Source organism: Eleutherodactylus coqui, chromosome 7 (genome assembly GCF_035609145.1).
Source record: "Eleutherodactylus coqui strain aEleCoq1 chromosome 7, aEleCoq1.hap1, whole genome shotgun sequence".
Classification (NCBI taxonomy): Eukaryota; Metazoa; Chordata; class Amphibia; order Anura; family Eleutherodactylidae; genus Eleutherodactylus; species Eleutherodactylus coqui.
The window spans coordinates 193,850,107-193,869,475 of record NC_089843.1 but is presented as its reverse complement, the minus strand read 5'-3'; the positions used below and the strand labels follow the sequence as shown (position 1 = coordinate 193,869,475).

Below are 19,369 nucleotides of genomic sequence, written 5' to 3'. Positions count from 1 at the left end.
CCCTCTCTGACAAGATGCTAGCCGCAGGACAAGCAAGCACCTCCAGGGCATACAGCGCGAGTTCAGGCCACGTGTCCAGCTTCGACACCCAGTAGTTGTAGGGGGCAGAGGTGTCACGGAGGACGGTCGTGCGATCGGCTACGTACTCCCTCACCATCCTTTTACAGTGCTCCCGCCGACTCAGCCTTGACTGGGGAGCGGTGACAAAGTCTTGCTGGGGAGCCAGAAAGCTGTCAAAGGCCTTAGAGAGTGTTCCCCTACCTGTGCTGTACATGCTGCCTGATCTCTGCGCCTCCCCTGCTACCTGGCCCTCGGAACTGCGCCTTCGGCCACTAGCGCTGTCGGATGGGAATTTTACCATCAGTTTGTCCGCCAGGGTCCTGTGGTATAGCATCACTCTCGAACCCCTTTTCTCTTCGGGTATGAGAGTGGAAAGGTTCTCCTTATACCGTGGGTCGAGCAGTGTGTACACCCAGTAATCCGTCGTGGCCAGAATGCATGTAACGCGAGGGTCACGAGAAAGGCATCCTAACATGAAGTCAGCCATGTGTGCCAGGGTACCTGTACGCAACACATGGCTGTCCTCACTAGGAAGTTCACTTTCGGGATCCTCCTCCTCCTTCTCCTCAGGCCATACACGCTGAAAGGATGACAGGCAAGCAGCATGGGTACTCTCAGCAGTGGGCCAAGCTGTCTCTTCCCCCTCCTCCTCATCCTCCTCATGCTCCTCCTCCTCAACGCGCTGAGATATAGACAGGAGGGTGCTCTGACTATTCAGCGACATACTGTCTTCCCCCGCCTCTGTTTCCGAGCGCAAAGCGTCTGCCTTTATGCTTTGCAGGGAACTTCTCAAGAGGCATAGCAGAGGAATGGTGATGCTAATGATTGCAGCATCGCCGCTCACCATCTGGGTAGACTCCTCAAAGTTTCCAAGGACCTGGCAGATGTCTGCCAACCAGGCCCACTCTTCTGTAAAGAATTGAGGAGGCTAACTCCCACTGCGTCGCCCATGTTGGAGTTGGTATTCCACTATAGCTCTACGCTGCTCATAGAGCCTGGCCAACATGTGGAGCCTAGAGTTCCACCGTGTGGGCACGTCGCACAGCAGTCGGTGCACTGGCAGATGAAACCGATGTTGCAGGGTGCGCAGGGTGGCAGCGTCCTTGTGGGACTTGCGGAAATGTTCGCAGAGCTGGCGCACCTTTCCCAGCAGGTCTGACAAGCGTGGGTAGCTTTTCAGAAAGCGCTGAACCACCAAATTAAAGACGTGGGCCAGGCATGGCACGTGCGTTAGGCTGCCGAGCTGCAGAGCCGCCACCAGGTTACGGCCGTTGTCACACACGACCATGCCCGGTTGGAGGCTCAGCGGCGCAAGCCAGCGGTCGGTCTGCTCTGTCAGACCCTGCAGCAGTTCGTGGGCCGTGTGCCTCTTATCTCCTAAGCTGAGTAGTTTCAGCATGGCCTGCTGACACTTGCCCACTGCTGTGCTGCCGTGCCGCGCGACACCGACTGCTTGCCACGTGCTGCTGCTGACACATCTTGATTGCGAGACAGAGGTTGCATAGGAGGAGGAGGGGGAGGAGGGTGGTTTAGTGGAGGAAGCATACACCGCCGCAGATACCACCACCGAGCTGGGGCCCGCAATTCTGGGGGTGGGTAGGACGTGAGCGGTCCCAGGCTCTGACTCTGTCCCAGCCTTCACTAAATTCACCCAATGTGCCGTCAGGGAGATATATGCACATTTAACGCTTGAGCGTGCGGGTGCGTGGCGGCGTACTTGCGCTTGCGCTCCAACACTTGCGCTAGCAACAGCTGGACGGTGCGCTGACAGACATTGGTGGATGGGGCCGAGGACAGCGGAGGTGAGGGTGTGGGTGCAGGCCAGGAGACGGTAGTGCCTGTGCCCTGAGAGGGGGGTTGGATCTCAGTGGCAGGTTGGGGCACAGGGGGAGAGGCAGCGGTGCAAACCGGAGGCGGTGAACGGCCTTCGTCCCACCTTGTGGGGTGCTTGGCCATCATATGTCTGCACATGCTGGTGGTGGTGGCTCCCCGGCTGATCTTGGCGCGACAAAGGTTGCACACCACTGTTCGTCGGTCGTCTGCACTCTCAGTGAAAAACTGCCAGACCTTTGAGCACCTCGGCCTCTGCAGGGTGGCATGGCGCGAGGGGGCGCTTTGGGAAACAGTTGGTGGATTATTCGGTCTGGCCCTGCCTCTACCCCTGGACACCGCACTGCCTCTTGCAACCTGCCCTGCTGCTGCCCTTGCCTCCCCCTCTGAAGACCTGTCCTCAGTAGGCGTAGCAAACCAGGTGGGGTCAGTCACCTCATCGTCCTGCTGCTCTTCCTCCGAATCCTCTGTGCGCTCCTCCCTCGGACTTACTGCCCTTACTACTACCTCACTGATAGACAACTGTGTCTCATCGTCATCGTCCTCCTCACCCACTGAAAGGTCTTGAGACAGTTGCCGGAAGTGCCCAGCCTCATCCCCCGGACCCCGGGAATTTTCCAAAGGTTGGGCATCGGTCATGACAAACTCCTCCAGTGGGAGAGGATTCGGAACCCTTGCTGCCCATTCTGGGCAGGGGCCCGGGAACAGTTCCTGGGAGTCTGCCTGCTCCTCAGAATGTGTCATTGTAATGGAGTGAGGAGGCTGGGAGGAAGGAGGAGCAGCAGCCAGAGGATTCAGAGTTGCAGCAGTGGACGGCGCAGAACTCTGGGTGTTCGATAGATTGCTGGATGCACTTTCTGCCATGCACGACAGGACCTGCTCACACTGCTCATTTTCTAATAAAGGTCTACCGCGTGGACCCATTAATTGTGAGATGAATGTGGGGACGCCAGAAACGTGCCTCTCTCCTAATCCCGCAGCAGTCGGCTGCGATACACCTGGATCAGGAGCTCGGCCTGTGCCCACACCCTGACTTGGGCCTCCGCGCCCTCGCCCGCGTCCATGTCCTCTATGCCTACCCCTACCCCTCAGCATGGTGTATTACCATTAGTGCAGAAACAGAACACTGTAATTAAATGTGCCGCTTATTGGCCTGTGGTTGGAGGCTGACTTCGCTTACGGAACGCCAGGAAATAATTTTGCGCAAGCCTGCAGTAACACTTAGCTGGCTGCGTATGAATTAGGAGGACAACTACACCCAGCACAGACCCAGTACACTGAGGACAGTCACAGGCAGCCCAAATAGATTTTTTTTCCCAAATGTTTTTGGAAAGGCCCACTGCCTATATTCAATAAATATATGTCTTCTGTCCCTGCCTCACTGCTACTGGCTCTGGAGTATGTAAAATAACTGCAGACTGTTGCACTGAGGACAGGAATACAGCGGTGATGTAACAGCCAACACAGAGCCAGAAAATAATTTTGCGCAAGCCTGCTGTAACACTTAGCTGGCTGCGTATGAATTAGGAGGACAACTACACCCAGCACAGACCCAGTACACTGAGGACAGTCACAGGCAGGCCAAATAGATTTTTTTTCCCCAAATGTTTTTGGAAAGGCCCACTGCCTATATTCAATAAATATATGTCTTCTGTCCCTGCCTCACCGCTACTGGCCCTGGAGTATGTAAAATAACTGCAGACTGTTGCACTGTGGACAGGAATACAGCGGTGATGTAACAGCCAACACAGAGCCAGGAAATAATTTTGCGCAAGCCTGCTGTAACACTTAGCTGGCTGCGTATGAATTAGGAGGACAACTACACCCAGCACAGACCCAGTACACTGAGGACAGTCACAGGCAGGCCAAATAGATTTTTTTCCCCAAATGTTTTTGGAAAGGCCCACTGCCTATATTCAATAAATATATGTCTTCTGTCCCTGCCTCACCACTACTGGCCCTGGAGTATGTAAAATAACTGCAGACTGTTGCACTGAGGACAGGAATACAGCGGTGATGTAACAGCCAACACAGAGCCAGAAAATAATTTTGCGCAAGCCTGCTGTAACACTTAGCTGGCTGCGTATGAATTAGGAGGACAACTACACCCAGCACAGACCCAGTACACTGAGGACAGTCACAGGCAGGCCAAATAGATTTTTTTTCCCCAAATGTTTTTGGAAAGGCCCACTGCCTATATTCAATAAATATATGTCTTCTGTCCCTGCCTCACCGCTACTGGCCCTGGAGTATGTAAAATAACTGCAGACTGTTGCACTGTGGACAGGAATACAGCGGTGATGTAACAGCCAACACAGAGCCAGGAAATAATTTTGCGCAAGCCTGCTGTAACACTTAGCTGGCTGCGTATGAATTAGGAGGACAACTACACCCAGCACAGACCCAGTACACTGAGGACAGTCACAGGCATCCCAAATAGATTTTTTTTCCCAAATGTTTTTGGAAAGGCCCACTGCCTATATTCAATAAATATATGTCTTCTGTCCCTGCCTCACCACCACTACTGGCCCTGGAGTATGTATAATTACTGTAGGGCGCAATGCTCTGCACGGCTGATATACAAAAAAAAAAAAAGTGCAACACTGCAAAAAGCAGCCTCCATAGTACTGCACACGGTTAGAGGTGGCCCTAAGAAGGACCGTTGGGGTTCTTGAAGCCTAAAATACTCCTAACACTCTCCCTATAGCAGCTCCGGCACCAACAGCACTTTCCCTCCTCTATGTCAGAATGCATCTGTGGCGAGCCGCGGGAGGGGCCGATTTTTATACTCGGGTGACACCTGATCTCGCCAGCCACTCACTGCAGGGGGGTGGTATAGGGCTTGAACGTCGCAGGGGGAAGTTGTAATGCCTTCCCAGTCTTTCTATTGGCCAGAAAAGCGCGCTAACATCTCAGAGATGAAAGTGAAAGTAACTCGAACATCGCGTGGTACTCGTCACGAGTAACGAGCATCTCGAACACGCTAATACTCGAACGAGTATCAAGCTCGGACGAGTACGTTCGCTCATCTCTAATCATCATGTTTTGTTTTTTTTCTTATTACCATAAATTGTTCATAAGCATTGCATTTATGCGATTTGTATTGGCAGCATTAATTAAAACAATGAAATATTTGTTTAAAAAAAAGAAAATACTAGCTAAATAACAACCAAAAACTTAAAACACACGTGGCATTTGTTGTCTATATCACAGTTAGAGATGAGCGAGTATACTCGCTAAAGGCAATTGCTTGAGCGAGCATTGCCTTTAGCGAGTACCTGCCCGCTCGAGACGAAAGGTTCGGGTGCCGGCGCGGGGGAGCGGTGAGTAGCGGCTGTCAGCAGGAGGGAGCGGGGGGGGGGGGGGAGAGAGGGAGAGAGAGATCTCCCCTCCATTCCGCCCCGCTCTCCCCCGCAGCTCCCTGCCCGCCGCTGGCACCCGAACCTTCTGTCTCAAGGGGGCAGGTACTCGCTAAGGGCAATGCTCGCTCGAGCAATTGCCTTTAGCGAGTATACTCGCTCATCCCTAATCACAATTATTTAAAAGTAGAGGGTTATAATAAAAAAAGGGTATTTACTTATGCAGTATATTGTACTTTATGGTAGACTCTTTCTTAAAACAGAAGTGTTCAGTCTTGTTTTATTACATCAAAGTCTAAACCACAAGCTAACTACTGTTTTTTGTGTGATTTCTTTTTCCTTTTAACCAGCACACACCAGGACGACTTCTTCATCTTACATGAGACAGATCACGACACCCTGCTAGAATCCATGTTCAAAACAGAACTTATTAGTCTCTTGTGCAAAAGATATGAGGAGATGACCAGGAGCAAACTAGCACTGAACTTCGCAGACATGTAAGAGAACAACCTCTCATGGTTCCAACTTGTGTGACGAAGAATGCACATAAATACTAGTGACAAGAAACAGAGAATATGATCAGCATTGTCTAGAGGAAGGCACAAGTTTTTTCATTAAAAATATCTGTGGTGGTGGCAGGCCATGGCTAACAAAATGGGAGAATTAGTAGACAAAATTAGAAGATTAAAGGAGATGTCCCGAGGCAGCAAGTGGGTCTATACACTTCTGTATGGCCATAATAATGCACTTTGTAATGTACATTGTGCATTAATTATGAGCCATACAGAAGTTATAAAAAGTTTTATACTTACCTGCTCCGTTGCTGGCGTCCTCGTCTCCATGGTGCCGACTAATTTTCGCCCTCCGATGGCCAAATTAGCCGCGCTTGCGCAGTCCGGGTCTTCTCCTCTTCTCTATGGGGCTCCGTGTAGCTCCGTGTAGCTCCGCCCCGTCACGTGCCGATTCCAGCCAATCAGGAGGCTGGAATCGGCAATGGACCGCACAGAAGCCCTGCGGTCCATGAAGACAGAGGATCCCGGCGGCCATCTTCAGCAGGTGAGTATGAAGACGCCGGACCGCCGGGATTCAGGTAAGCGCTGTGCGGGTGGTTTTTTTAACCCCTGCATCGGGGTTGTCTCGCGCCGAACGGGGGGGGGGTTTAAAAAAAAAAAACCCGTTTCGGCGCGGGACATCTCCTTTAAAGACCGGAAAATGGGCAGAAATAACTTGTTAAGATGTAAAGGACAAGTGCTTGAGAAGCTATGTTAGTGCCCAAGACAGTGGTTTCAAAAGCAACCTACCAACCCAGTACTTGAATTTCAGTATGACAGTTGATGGTAGACAATAATTAATTTAATTCTATGGTGTTGCACCATTCCCAACCAATCCCTATTGTTCTTATAGGAAAACACCGATTAGTAAAAGACAGAACATTTTTCCCCCATCCATAAATTGAGTCTTCTCAATGGAACCCTAAGCAATTGCCTACCATTTGTCCTGAACATGGTGAAAGAGACTCATCATGAGTCACCTGATAGATTAAGTGAAGAGCCTAGACCTGGCACAAAATCCTGTACAAGATATTGCAGCATGCTGCACTTTTGTGGTTGGAAAAATTTTGGCCAACATGCCAAAAACTGGACAAACCTCATTATACTCAATGGGGTCCATCTGGCACGATTCAGATCCACCATGTGCTGAATCTAGTCGTTCCAAGTCTGCAGCCGACTAATGGAAGTACAAGTGCAGCTGTGGAAGGGGCGTAACTGGTTTTCTTTAAATAATAAACACAACCTACAACAGACTGTGTAGTAATGTTCAAAAAACTAGCAGTCGAACATCATTACCCTGCTAAATCACTGTTTTTGGTAGAAGTGATATTTCTACATAGCAAGTAATTTACCGTATATTCTGGTGTATAAGACGACCTTTTAACCCCGAAAAATCTGCTCTGCAGTCAGGGGTCGTCTTATACGCCGGGTATACAAAAAAAAAGGTGTCAAAAAAACAAAACAAAACAGTACTCACCTCCCCCAGCGTTCTGCGGCGCTGCTGCAGGCTGATGCTCCCTCCTCTTCCCCGACAGAGCATTGCTTTCTGGATGCGGGACTTGAAATCCCCGCCTCAAGAGAGATAATGCTGTGATTGGCTAATTCACGCGGCGTCAGCCAATCACAGCCATTCAATGACATCAAGACCTACTTTGCTTAAAAAGTTGACTGGCAAGGTTAAAACATATATACAGAGAGCAGAGGCGTAACTTGAAGCTCCTGGGCCCCAATGCAAAACCTGGAACGGGGCCCCTCAACTATAATGCTTTATTCATAGTACTGGGCTCCCTGTATGGAGGAGAGGCCTTATGGGCCCTCTACGGCTCCTGGACCAGGGTGCAACCGCATCCCCTGCATCCCTTATAGTTACGCCTCTGACAGAGAGAGAGAGAAAGAGTGAGATGCAGCAAATTATAGGCTGCTCAACTAAAATGATCTCAAATGCCTTAAAGTGGTGACCCAAACCTGCAAAAATCATGATATGGGGATGTTACTCATACCAGGGTGTTGGGCCTATTCATCGCAAAAGTAAGATCAGTTTAAATATACCAAATATTTGAGGAGATCGTGTTGCCCTATGCTGAAGAAGAAATGGGGTTTTGCACACGACAATGAGCCTAAAAACACCAGTAAGTGGACAATATCTTAGTTACTGACAAATAGGATTGAGATAATAGAGTGGCCGGCCCAATTCCCTGACCTTAGCCCCATAGAGAACTTGTGGTGTCACATCAATAATGCGGTTTATGAGGTAAAAGCAAAAAAATGTAGAAGAACTGTGGAATGTAGTCCAATCTTCCTGGACTGAAATACCTGGTCAGAGGTGCCAGACATTGGTAGACTCCATGCAACGCAGATGTCAAGCAGTTCTTCGAAACAATGGTTATGTCACTAAATGTTAGGCATTCAAAGCCAAGTGAAATCTTATACATATTGTTCAACTTATACATTTTTGAGTTTTTTTAATAGAAAAATGCTGCTGCTATTTTATTGAAAAGCCAAAAATTCATTTTTCTTTACTTTCTGTAAAGGATTAATTAACACAAACTGGATGCATTTTGTTATTGTTTTGATTTGCAATTGAATGTGTAGGATCTGCAGGGCATTTACTGAAATTAAAGTTATGTTAATGATTTTGCTTTTCCAAACTCACAGCTTTTTTAACCCTACTGTGAGGCCACTCTCACACATGCGCTTTTTACCACAGTATAACGCTCCCATTGATTTCAATGGGGCCTCACAGATGTGTTCGAACGCGGCGTTTACGAGCACCGCAATTTTTGAGCGCTGTCAGCTCTATTTTTCCCCGATTTATATGACTCATCACCTGTCAGAATGATGGGTGAGTTAAAACCCGCTGTGGGCAGGAACCTGCGTCTGAAAACGGCGGTAAAATTGCGGCATTTTGCTGATGGAATATGTGAGCGTGGCCTAAGGATCAAATTGTTGTATTCTTTACAGACTACAGCTTAGAGTAAAGAAGGAAGGCTGGGGAGGAGGAGGCACTCGTACCATTACATTCTTGAGGGGACAAGGAGATATTGCACAGTTTAAACCTGGAGGAAAAGCCCTGACAATCAGCGTTGGGGATGGACTGCCCAAAAATTCCAGTAAGTATCTGCTTGGGCAGAAGAGAACAGATATGAGTGCACAGAAAAAAAGGTCAGAAAAACCAAAAGATGTCGGCACTGTATAAAGATTTATTAATTCCTCTAATGCAGGGGTCCCCAACTCCAGTCCTCAGGGACCACCAAATGGTCATGTTTTCAGGATGTCCTATAGTAAGAACACCTGTGGCAAGGTCTGAGGCACCGACAATAATTACATCACCTGTGCAATACTGAGGAAATCCTGAAAACATGACCTGTTGGCGGTCCCTGAGGACTGTAGTTGGGGAACATTGCTGTAATGCATCCAAAAAATAAGCCTAATAATCTGGAATAAAACCATTTCCTCCTGTTTTGTGTACACAACACCTCTGCAGACATATGTGTCTCCAGGATTACACAACAGGTAAACCATGTGTGTAGTCCTAGAAATAGTGGAAGAGAGGCAAGAGGAAGCAACACATTGCTTAGGCTGGCTCCACACAGGAGATCGCAATTTTGCAGCAAAACCTTGTTTTGAATGCGTGTGCATGATAATAATATATGATGACTGTACGTATGTGTGTGCTGTATCCTGAAAGCTCTCTACACTGGACACGATCAATTATTGCAGAAGAGGAGTGTCCTGATTGTCACCTAAGGGGACAGGCAGATGGAATTCTGTTTGTCCAAGGTGAAGACCCTAGTTAGGACAATGTTAAAGGTTAATATTCCTTGTATTTGCCCCTTATTACCTCATTGCCCAGTCCTAACCCAAGGATTTGCTTAATGAAGTAATGGACAGTTCTGCAAGCTAGGCCAGGAACTGGGGACTTTAAAAGATGAAATATGTTCGAAGGAACACAGAGCTGTTAGGCACGTGCTGTAAGCTTAGGTTTCTGTTTTTTCTCCATTTTATCTTCAGAACTTTTTTGCAAGTATTGTAGGTCATTTTGTATTTTGCCTTCTTTTTTATCTCTTTTTAAGCTCTGCTTTTTTTTCTATTAACCCCTTAATGATACAGGATGTATAGTTACGTCCTGCAGCTTCAGGTTATGTATGGAGGGGGATCGTGGGTCAATCCTGCTCCATACAATGCGGGTGTCGGCTGTTTCTTACAGACGACACCCGCCCGCAACAGCACCAATGTTTGGGGGTCCTGCACAGCCTCCCACGATAAGATTGCAGGTTCCCGTGCGGTTTCCGTGGCAGCCAGGGGCCTTTTGAAAGTCCCCATGGATTGCCTATCAAGCCATGCCTGCGGTGTGGCTTGATAGATTGTCTGTCTGATCATAGTGTAATGTAATATTATGCCATTACATAATACTGCAGGAGTGATCAAAGCATCGCAACTTCTTGTCCCTTATGGGGGCTAAGAAAAACTGTAAAAACTAGTTTTAAAAGGTTTTATTAATAATTTTAAAAAATGAAAGCAATAAAAGTAAAAAAAAAAAACCTTTTGCCATATTTATCTAAATAATAAAACAAAAAAACCTATTTCGTATCGCTGCATCTGTAAAAGTCCGATCTATCAAAGTAATGCGTTATTTACCCCTCACGGTGAACTTTGTCAGGAAAAAAAACAATGCCAGAATTGTGGTTTGTTGGTCACCCCGTCTCCAAGAAAAAAACTATCAAAAGCCGTCTGCTCTATTTTGCCACACCTCATCACCCATCACAATGATGGGGTGTGTTAAAACCCACTGTCGGATGCAGTAACCTGTGTAGTGTCCTGCAGCGACCAAGATACAAGGTACACGCTAAGGAGATGGCAGGGTAGGGATGGCACTTGTCACAATGGCTCTACCAAACTCCCCAGAGGGATGCATGTAACCTCATCCATGGCACAGCTAGGCTTCTTCCAGGCAACACTGGGGCAGCAGTTACCTGAATAATGGTGTAATGGACCTGAAGAGTTTGTCACGTGTGACGCCACCATTCCTTTACTCCATTGGATGTCTGACGGGCAAATAAGAGAGTCCACATACAGTTAACTTAGAAACATCAATCACTGGGAATGGGCAGTGACTGGAACTTTACTTTTCTACCTGAAAACTTCACACCAGTGCAGGAAGAACAGTTCAAAGAGGTCAGGGAAGAGAACACAGGATGAAACTGGGCCTACAGTCCCAGTTATCTGTATGACTCCGCTCCTGGACACATACACCGGAGGAGGACACAACACTCCACTGACACTCACTTGCAGGTGGATATCTGGACACTGCATGGCAGGCTCCTTCTCTTACTCAGGGTAGGGGTCCTAGAGTTGGAACATCCGGGTACCTCTCCTCTTCTTTCATCCTTCACCACATGAGAGTTTAAGGTACCCCCGCGTTGCTGGCACTCTCCCTCCACACTCTACCATTGAAGAAATTGAACTCGGCACTCTCCCTCCACACTCTACCGTTGAAGAAATGGAACTCCTTTCTTGCACTCCTATTTTTACCTTATATACTTACGTGACATGACAATTGGTTACAATTTCCAGACATATCCCAGACATTAATCTCTTGCATGCTGTAGCTGTGCAATACACATAACTAGAGACAAGACAATTTGCACAGTGCATCCACATAAAAGACAAGACAGGTATGACAATTATGGAGGGGCCAGAAATAAAGACTTCGGGACACTACACCTGCGTCTGAAAACGACAGTAAAATCGCGACGAAACGCTGTTATCGAAATCGTGGCGTTTTGCCGACGGTATGTGTGAGAGTGGCCTCAGTTTCCTAGGGTAGAGACACATGGGGTGACCCCGAAAGTGTTCGTGTGCAACTGCTGCGGTTTTTAAATAGATTAACCCTTTCCAATCCAATTTGTATTCTGGTTTTCCTAGTGGGCTTACTCTTTTTCTGCCATTATACAATGGCGCTATATGCTGGCTAAAGCCAGTACTGCATGAGGTGACACGTTGGTTAGGCTCCGACAGCAGAGAGGCTGGCAATATACAGTAAGAGAACCTCGACGGACGTCTTTCAACATCGGAGCTGTATAGCCTTAAATCCTAATGTCTTCAGACGTCAGACAGTGGATTGGAAAGGATTAAGTAGCTTCATGATATTGCTGCAATAGCTGCTTTCTTGCAAAATTATGCAGCCACTTAATCAATGTAAAAAGTGCAGTATTAAGCAATAGCCCGATATAATTAAAGGTTATGCAATATACTCAGTCTTGTTACTTCCCTGAGGTCACTTGAGCGGAGTACCAGATGCTCTCAACCTAGTTGCTTTGGTTCACTCTGGACCCCATTGCGAATACGTCCGCTGATGTGTAGTCTATACTGGAATAGCTTGGTCTCTCTTTGATGCTCGAGGAGGGGATCTCCGTTGGCAGGTTCTTTCCACTTTTTAGTCTCACTATTTGTTCTCATATTTCTTGCTCCATGATAATTTCACTGCAGAGATCCATTACCTGACCAGTTCCCATATTGACTTAAACTCCTTCACTACATGTCATGGACGTTGATTCAGGCCCCCACTGCTGGGAAATGCAGGTACAGCAAAACTAATATATTGTTACACTGGAAGTGCAGTAATGCCTCTGTATAGTATAGCCAGTACGGAGACACAGGACTTGTATGCTGCATTGCTCTATATGCATTGCATGCACAGCAGTTTGTTGACTGGGAGACCAAAATATTAGCCTCGTAAAAGCTAATTTGGCTGCAGGAAGTAGTCTCTTTCTGTCCCCAAGACTGTCAGGAGACATGCTTGATCTCACAAAAGTTAATACTGCACAGTTACTAAATTGAAGGACTTAAGAATACTGCTTTGCTTCCATTTTTGACTTGAAGTACGCTTTAAATAGTGTGTATCTGAATAGAAAACCAAAAATTCTGAATTTTTGATGAAACACCTAATATCATAAAATTATTTTATACCTAGAACCTACAAGAAAGGAAAGATTCCAAAACCGTGGACACAGACCAGCCCCAAATCGTCCCGCTCCTTCACCTCCAGGTGATTCTTCAGACAAACACAGTTGTATCTTAGTACTCTCTACACAATACTAGAAATCTATTTATTTTTAAAGGATTTCAGAGAAATGGGGCTGCCCATGTCTATACAGAAAAAACAAGAACCCCAACATATTCCCAAGCCAGAAAACAGATCAGAGCACCACCTACAGCTGCTATACCTCGACAGGCTGCCCCAAGAAAAAGTCGTGCTCCTTCTGACCACAATATGGAGTTCCTTAATGTACCAGACCAAGGCGTAGCGGGGTAAGTAGATGTAATATATATATATATATATATAGCTTGGCTATCTCTACTAGTCCCACAGACAAGTAATGGAGCATCAGGACACACACATGATCACTGCTTCTTTAAGAATGGGGGACTCAGAACCCTCATTCTAGGTGAGCCCATTCTATGTAGCCAATACCAACTTGTACTTCTTTAGATCAGAGATAACTCTGATCCTTACAATTGAACCCCTCAAATGTTGCAGTCAACAGAGACCATGGCAACTGAGCTGTTCGACAAAGGAAGGGGACTCCCTGTTCCCCACTTGGCCTTCACGGGGTGCTGTGTGGTTGTCACAGAAGGCTACTAGGTCTGCCATTATAGTTCTGCTGCCAGAGGCAGGGTGTAAATGGTTAAAGGGGTTGTCCCGCGCCAAAACGGTTTTCTTTTTTTTTCAATAGCCCCCCCGTTCGGCGCGAGACAAACCCGATGCAGGGATAAAAAAACAAACCGGGTAGTACTTACCGAATCCCCGCGCTCCGGTGACTTCTTACTTACCTTGCGAAGATGGCCGCCGGGATCTTCACCCTCGGTGGACCGCAGGGCTTCTGTGCGGTCCATTGCCGATTCCAGCCTCCTGATTGGCTGGAATCGGCACACGTGACAGGGCGGAGCTACGAGGAGCAGCTCTCCAGCACGAGCGCCCCATTCAGAAGACCGGACTGCGCAAGCGCGTCTAATCGGGAGATTAGACGCTGAAAATTAGACGGCACCATGGAGACGAGGACGCCAGCAACGGAACAGGTAAGTGAATAACTTCTGTATGGCGCATAATTAATGCACAATGTACATTACAAAGTGCATTAATATGGCCATACAGAAGTGTATACCCCAACTTTGTTTCGCGGGACAACCCCTTTAATTCAAAACACACAATACCGTGAAATACTGTAGAATCGTAGTGTATTTCACAAGCAGTCAAGGAATTGCATATTTAAGTCTTAGGCCCCCTGTCCACGGCAGTGAATCATGCCGGCCGACGCTTCCCATAGCATTGCTATGGAAAGCGCCGGCACCTGTCCACGAGTGGAGATTCATTGCGATTCTCCGCTCGCGTCGGGCAATTCGCAACATGCTGCGAATTGCCCTGATTCTCCGCTGTCAGCCTATCTATTAGATAGGGCTGGCCGGCGGAGATTCAGCAGCGGCTCCGGCTCCCGGGCGGCAGCTCCCGCGGCGGAGCTTCGCTGCGGGATACCGCATCGCCCGTGGACAGCCGGCCTTAAAGTTACTAAATGAAAAGTTTTATAGTTTTCATAATATATAAAAAAATTACAGATTCTAAACACCCCCTTTACCCCACATACTACATGTCCTCAAGGGATTAAAAAGTATTGTCTGTGATTTTTAATTCCATTTCAGGGCACAAAGGAGAAAAAGTGTATCTCTGAGACCCCCTCCAGGAGTGGGTCGGCCTAAACCAGTGGTCAAGCCTGCAGGCCCTCGCTGTAGAGCCATTTACCAGTACATAGGACAAGATGTTGATGAACTTTGTTTTAATGTTAATGATGTCATTGACATTCTACTAGAAGGTGAGTTATGTGACATGTGACAGGGTTTCCATTTTGTATTTTCCCCTTAAAAAGTGATTCTTACACGCACACACGAGCGGAAGAAAAATCGCAGTATGCTCCATTGTGTTACGTTTTCCGCACAGATGGCTTCCATTGAAGTCAATGGAAGCTGTCCATCCTGCAGCCTTTCCAGAATGTCAATTCCAGAAGGGTCACAGGACCTGCGTTGTCACCTACCGATGGCGCAGGGAAATTTGTACTGCACATGTACAATGGCCGGCCCATCCGCAGTACAGAGAATGAAGAAGAATGCAGGTATGCATGGGGTCACCAGCCGTAGCCACAGCTGGATTCCGTGCGAGATCGCCCATGCGGAATCTGTGCGTGCCACGTGCATGAGGCCTTACAAGATGGCCAGCCTTATGGGGTTTTCTCATGTAACAGTGCCTGAATATACCAAGCATGGTGTGATAGGGGAAAAACATGAAGTGAAAGAGAATTCTGTGCTGCGCTACAGGAAGCCAAGGGAGGTGCAAGGCACCGACTAGATAGGCGTCTCTACTAAGGCGTCTCTACTAAGGTATCCATTCAGTGTATATCTGTGAGACAAAACGCAGCAAACACTTCCCAAACCGGGACTGCAGAGTCTCTTCTAGCTCTAAGGAAAGCACAGAGTCAGCCCTTAAAGGCCCTTTCACACAGGCGAATGTTTCCGCATTTTACAGCTAAAAACGCTATTTTCTGGGTTTGGGCACTGAGTTGATTTTCCGCAGGAAGGAGAGAGCACCATTCCCACTGCAGTGACCCAGTTTGGTACTGCAGGCAAGTTTCCATTATCATTTCAATGACATTCAAAAACGCACTAGAAATCTTTATGCCATGGAGGCACACTTGAGTTTTGCCCTATATAATTAATAAGTCTCACGGTTTCTTTTCAGATCCCTCCGGCTGGTGGAAGGGAAGACTTCATGGAAAGGAAGGGCTGTTTCCAGGAAATTATGTGCAGAAAATATAATGCTAATGCATATTTCAATAAAATGTATACTAAAAAAAAAAGTACCTAGAATGAATTAGCAGCTGGCGATTTATTCCCATTGCCCATGCAGGTCAATATACGCTCTGTATATAGTTTTAATAAACAAAATTAAATGAGCAGACCCCTTGTATCTGTCCGTATTCTGAATACTTGCAGCTCTTCTCCACTTTCACTGCTCAGTACTTCAGTCGTTTTTAAAGGTTTTATTTCTATATTTCATTAGTGAACAGTTGAAGTCACAGAAAACATACATACCAAGTGTGAGGCGCACTAATGGCTCCTTTACACACAATGAGAAATGTACGATTCTCGTTTACTCAAGCGAACAAGCTGGTGATGTATAGTGGCCAAGCGGGTCCTACAGAACACTGACGGTACACTTGTCCTGTCTCACCTCTCTGTATGCAGTCCATGGATACAGAAGGTGCCATCTAGGAAAGACCCTGTGTCTCCCCTTCTGCTCTATGCTTAGAGCTTAACTCTGATGTCAGCTGGTCTCTCATTGGCTGACAGTCAGGTTTAATTTCACTGGTGTAGAGAGCAAGGGCAAGGAAGCAGCTTTACAAGTTCCTATGCAGCAGGAGGAGTCCAGAAAGTGTGGGAAGGAAAGAGAGGTTAGAAAAAGGAGTGACAGAGAACAGTTAGGCAAACTCAGCCAGGTGTGAGTAAAGAGAGGTTGCAGTTCAGTTGTCGGAGAGGAGGAGTCTGTTACAGCATACTTGCTACCCGAGGTAGAGTGAGGTGAAAAACTCGCTCCCTTGGCATCGTGCAGCAGAGAAAGAGAAGAAGAACCTTTCTGAGGTCCATCTTCATCAAACAGTGACTTATAGGTACGCAGTGAAATCAAAGCCAGGATTAGCATACAGCCACCTGTCCCTCTGCTTTATAATATCCCTAAGTCTTATTCAAAACAATTATTTATCTAAATTCACTAGTGGGGAAAATTGTCTCGGTAAATTAATCTACAGTAAGGCAAAGGAGAGAGCTTTGAAGTTAGCATATCATCAATTCAATACTGCTACATCTTCTTGTTACTCAAATTGTGTTACAGTAATCGACCCTGGATACGCCAGCCCGGGTTGCCCTGGATCTTACCTGCAACCCCTCTCCCTGTCTACTTGCCTCCACTCCTGCTAACCCCAGATGGGTAACTGGGCGGCAGTCCCTACACTATCTAAGGACCGAGAAGGAGCGCTGGCATACCTAGATGAAATGGGTGGACTACCGACAGGACAGGCAGGTGGAAAAAAACAACACGAAACAATACTGATAGTACCGAGGCAGATGGAACAACCTGGCAGATGGTAACAATATAGCAGACAAGCTGACAGAGACAGGAGACCTACAGATGCAGACAAGCTAGCAATCTGAGGGAAACCAATAACTGGCAGTGATTGCAGTCACTGCCAGACTTTTAAACAGAAGCCTCAGCCCAGAGGTGGAGAGAGGGAGACTGCCAACTCCCCATAGCACATCAAAAGGAAGCTCATGCACGGCAGCTGCACTCCCAGGTGCACACACGCACAGCGCCGCCAGGACTACCGAGCACACGCACCGCACCGCAAGCCACCAGCACCACGCCGGTCTGGCACCTGCACCACAAGTCGGGGGACGCGCCCCAACCGCTGGACCCAGAACAACGCCGCCTCGGGAGGAGCCGCAACCGTCGCATGGTAACAAATAGCCTCTGTACGTGCTGCAAGTATGTTACAGAAAACTGTTAACTGAGTTGTTACTGCAATTTTCAAAGTTAGTAAATCTGCAAACTCTCAGATTACTAAACCGCCACTGGACTTGTCTCCATTATTTCTGCGGCATATCATCCGTAGTGTCCAATTAGAGTGTTGGCGTCACATGACAAGGACTAGGCCTCCGGCCACATGGATAGTAAGTTCAATGGGGCGTACAACCCCCAAATCTTGGCGTTCTACGAACAAGATAGTTCATTCTGTGCCTTACAAGCATAAAATCAAGATGTCAGTCGTCGGAGATAACCCCGATGGCAGCCAGCCAGCCTAAGTGACCCTGCAGACATTGCTGCACCAGTTAATGCTGCTGCAACAGTTATTGTGCCTGCAGAATCAGCCCCTGCAACTACTAGCACCCCTAGCTTTGCACCGCTAACCATGCCCTATTGCTTAGGACCGCCATGGCTATCTAAGTACAGTGGCGAGTGCCACACTCTTAGAGAATTTAAGGGAAAAATGGGAGTAGTATTCCGCCTATACTCATTAGCCATTGAACAGAAAGTAGAAATTCTCATAGGCCAGCTAGAAGGTCCCGCTGCAAAAGAAGTCAAAACATAGCCGTGAGAGTACAAAAAGATGGTGGAAGATATTATGGATAGGCTGCAGACTATCTTTGACAAACACACTATGTCAGAGATAAAGAAACGCTTCTTTAACAAAAGACAGAAAGTGGAGGAGACTCTAAGAAAGTATGCACTGTCCCTGCAGTAGGACATGAAGGCCGTAGTAAGGGCCAACCCTAAAGAGTCTGCTGGTGCCGACCAGGCTCTTTGGGAACAGTTTATTGAGGGCTCATTAATGGAGACTCCCAGGAGCCAGTTAACCCCTTAGTGACGAAGCCTGTTTGCGCCTTAGTGACGGAGCCAAATTTTGGAAATCTGACATGCGTCGTTCAACATAGCATAACTCCGTAAAGGCTTTACATATCCAAGTGATTCTGACATTGTTTTTTCGCCACATGTTGTACTTCATATAGTTGGAAAAAATAGACGGATAGTATTTATGAATATTTATTAAAAGTGTCAATATTGGGAAAATTTTGAAAAAATTGTCATTTTTTTCACATTTTCAACTGTAATTACGCAAATATGTGCAAACATACTGTACAAATTTTTGCTAAGGTATATATTTCCATCTGTTTACTTTATTCTGAATGCACATTTGAAAAACTTTTGTGTTTTTTTTAACCATTTAGGAGACATACAAATTTAACATTACTTTTCAGCATTTTGAGAAACACTTTGTTTTCCTGCACCACCGCAAGATTGCAAAGGCTCATAGGTGTCAGAATGATAGCTACCCCCACAAATGACCCCATTTTAAAAACTACACCCCTTAATGTATCTACTGAGGGGTGTCATGAGTATTTTGACCCCATAGTTTTTATTCAGGAGTTAATGCAATTTAGAAGAGAAAAAATAAAAATTTTAAAAAAATTTAGCTTGAAGGCTCTTTAGGCCCCATATCACACTTGTAGAGCTCTTGAGCGACCAAAACCATTGAGGACCTGCACAAATGACCCCATTTTGAAAACTAGACCCCTTAACGGATTTATCTAGGGGTGTACTGACCATTTTGACCCCACAATTTTTGAATGAATTCAAGCAAAGCAGAAAGAAAAAATTGGGATTTTCATTTTTTTGGCAATTCTTTCATTTTAAAAGCAGATTTTTTTCTTCAGCACACATATAAAAGAAGACTTGAACCCCAAAATAGATACCCCCGCTTGTCCCGTGTTCAGAAACATACCCATTGTGGCCCTAATTTTATGTCTTGAAGCACAACGGGGCCCTAAATGAAAGGAGTAGTCAGTGGCTTTCAGAACAGAAATTTAGCTTGAAGGCTCTTTAGGCCCCATATCACACTTGTAGAGCTCTTAAGCGACCAAAACCATTTAGGACCCCGACAAATGACCCCATTTTGAAATTAGACCCCT

At 46.8% G+C, this 19,369-nt stretch overlaps 1 protein-coding gene across 1 annotated transcript in view; it reads left to right on the top strand.

Moving 5' to 3' along the window:
- The window catches only part of MYO1F (myosin IF), a 134,163-nt gene extending 118,361 nt beyond the window's left edge, over window positions 1–15,802 (top strand). Inside the window, exons 23-28 of the mRNA XM_066574187.1 lie at window positions 5,600–5,746; window positions 8,762–8,910; window positions 12,774–12,848; window positions 12,922–13,111; window positions 14,498–14,667; window positions 15,588–15,802. Coding sequence (XP_066430284.1) covers window positions 5,600–5,746; window positions 8,762–8,910; window positions 12,774–12,848; window positions 12,922–13,111; window positions 14,498–14,667; window positions 15,588–15,664 — 808 coding nt within the window. The 3' untranslated portion in view covers window positions 15,665–15,802. The remainder of the gene's footprint in view (window positions 1–5,599; window positions 5,747–8,761; window positions 8,911–12,773; window positions 12,849–12,921; window positions 13,112–14,497; window positions 14,668–15,587) is intronic.
- The last annotated feature ends 3,567 nt before the right edge of the window (window positions 15,803–19,369 follow it).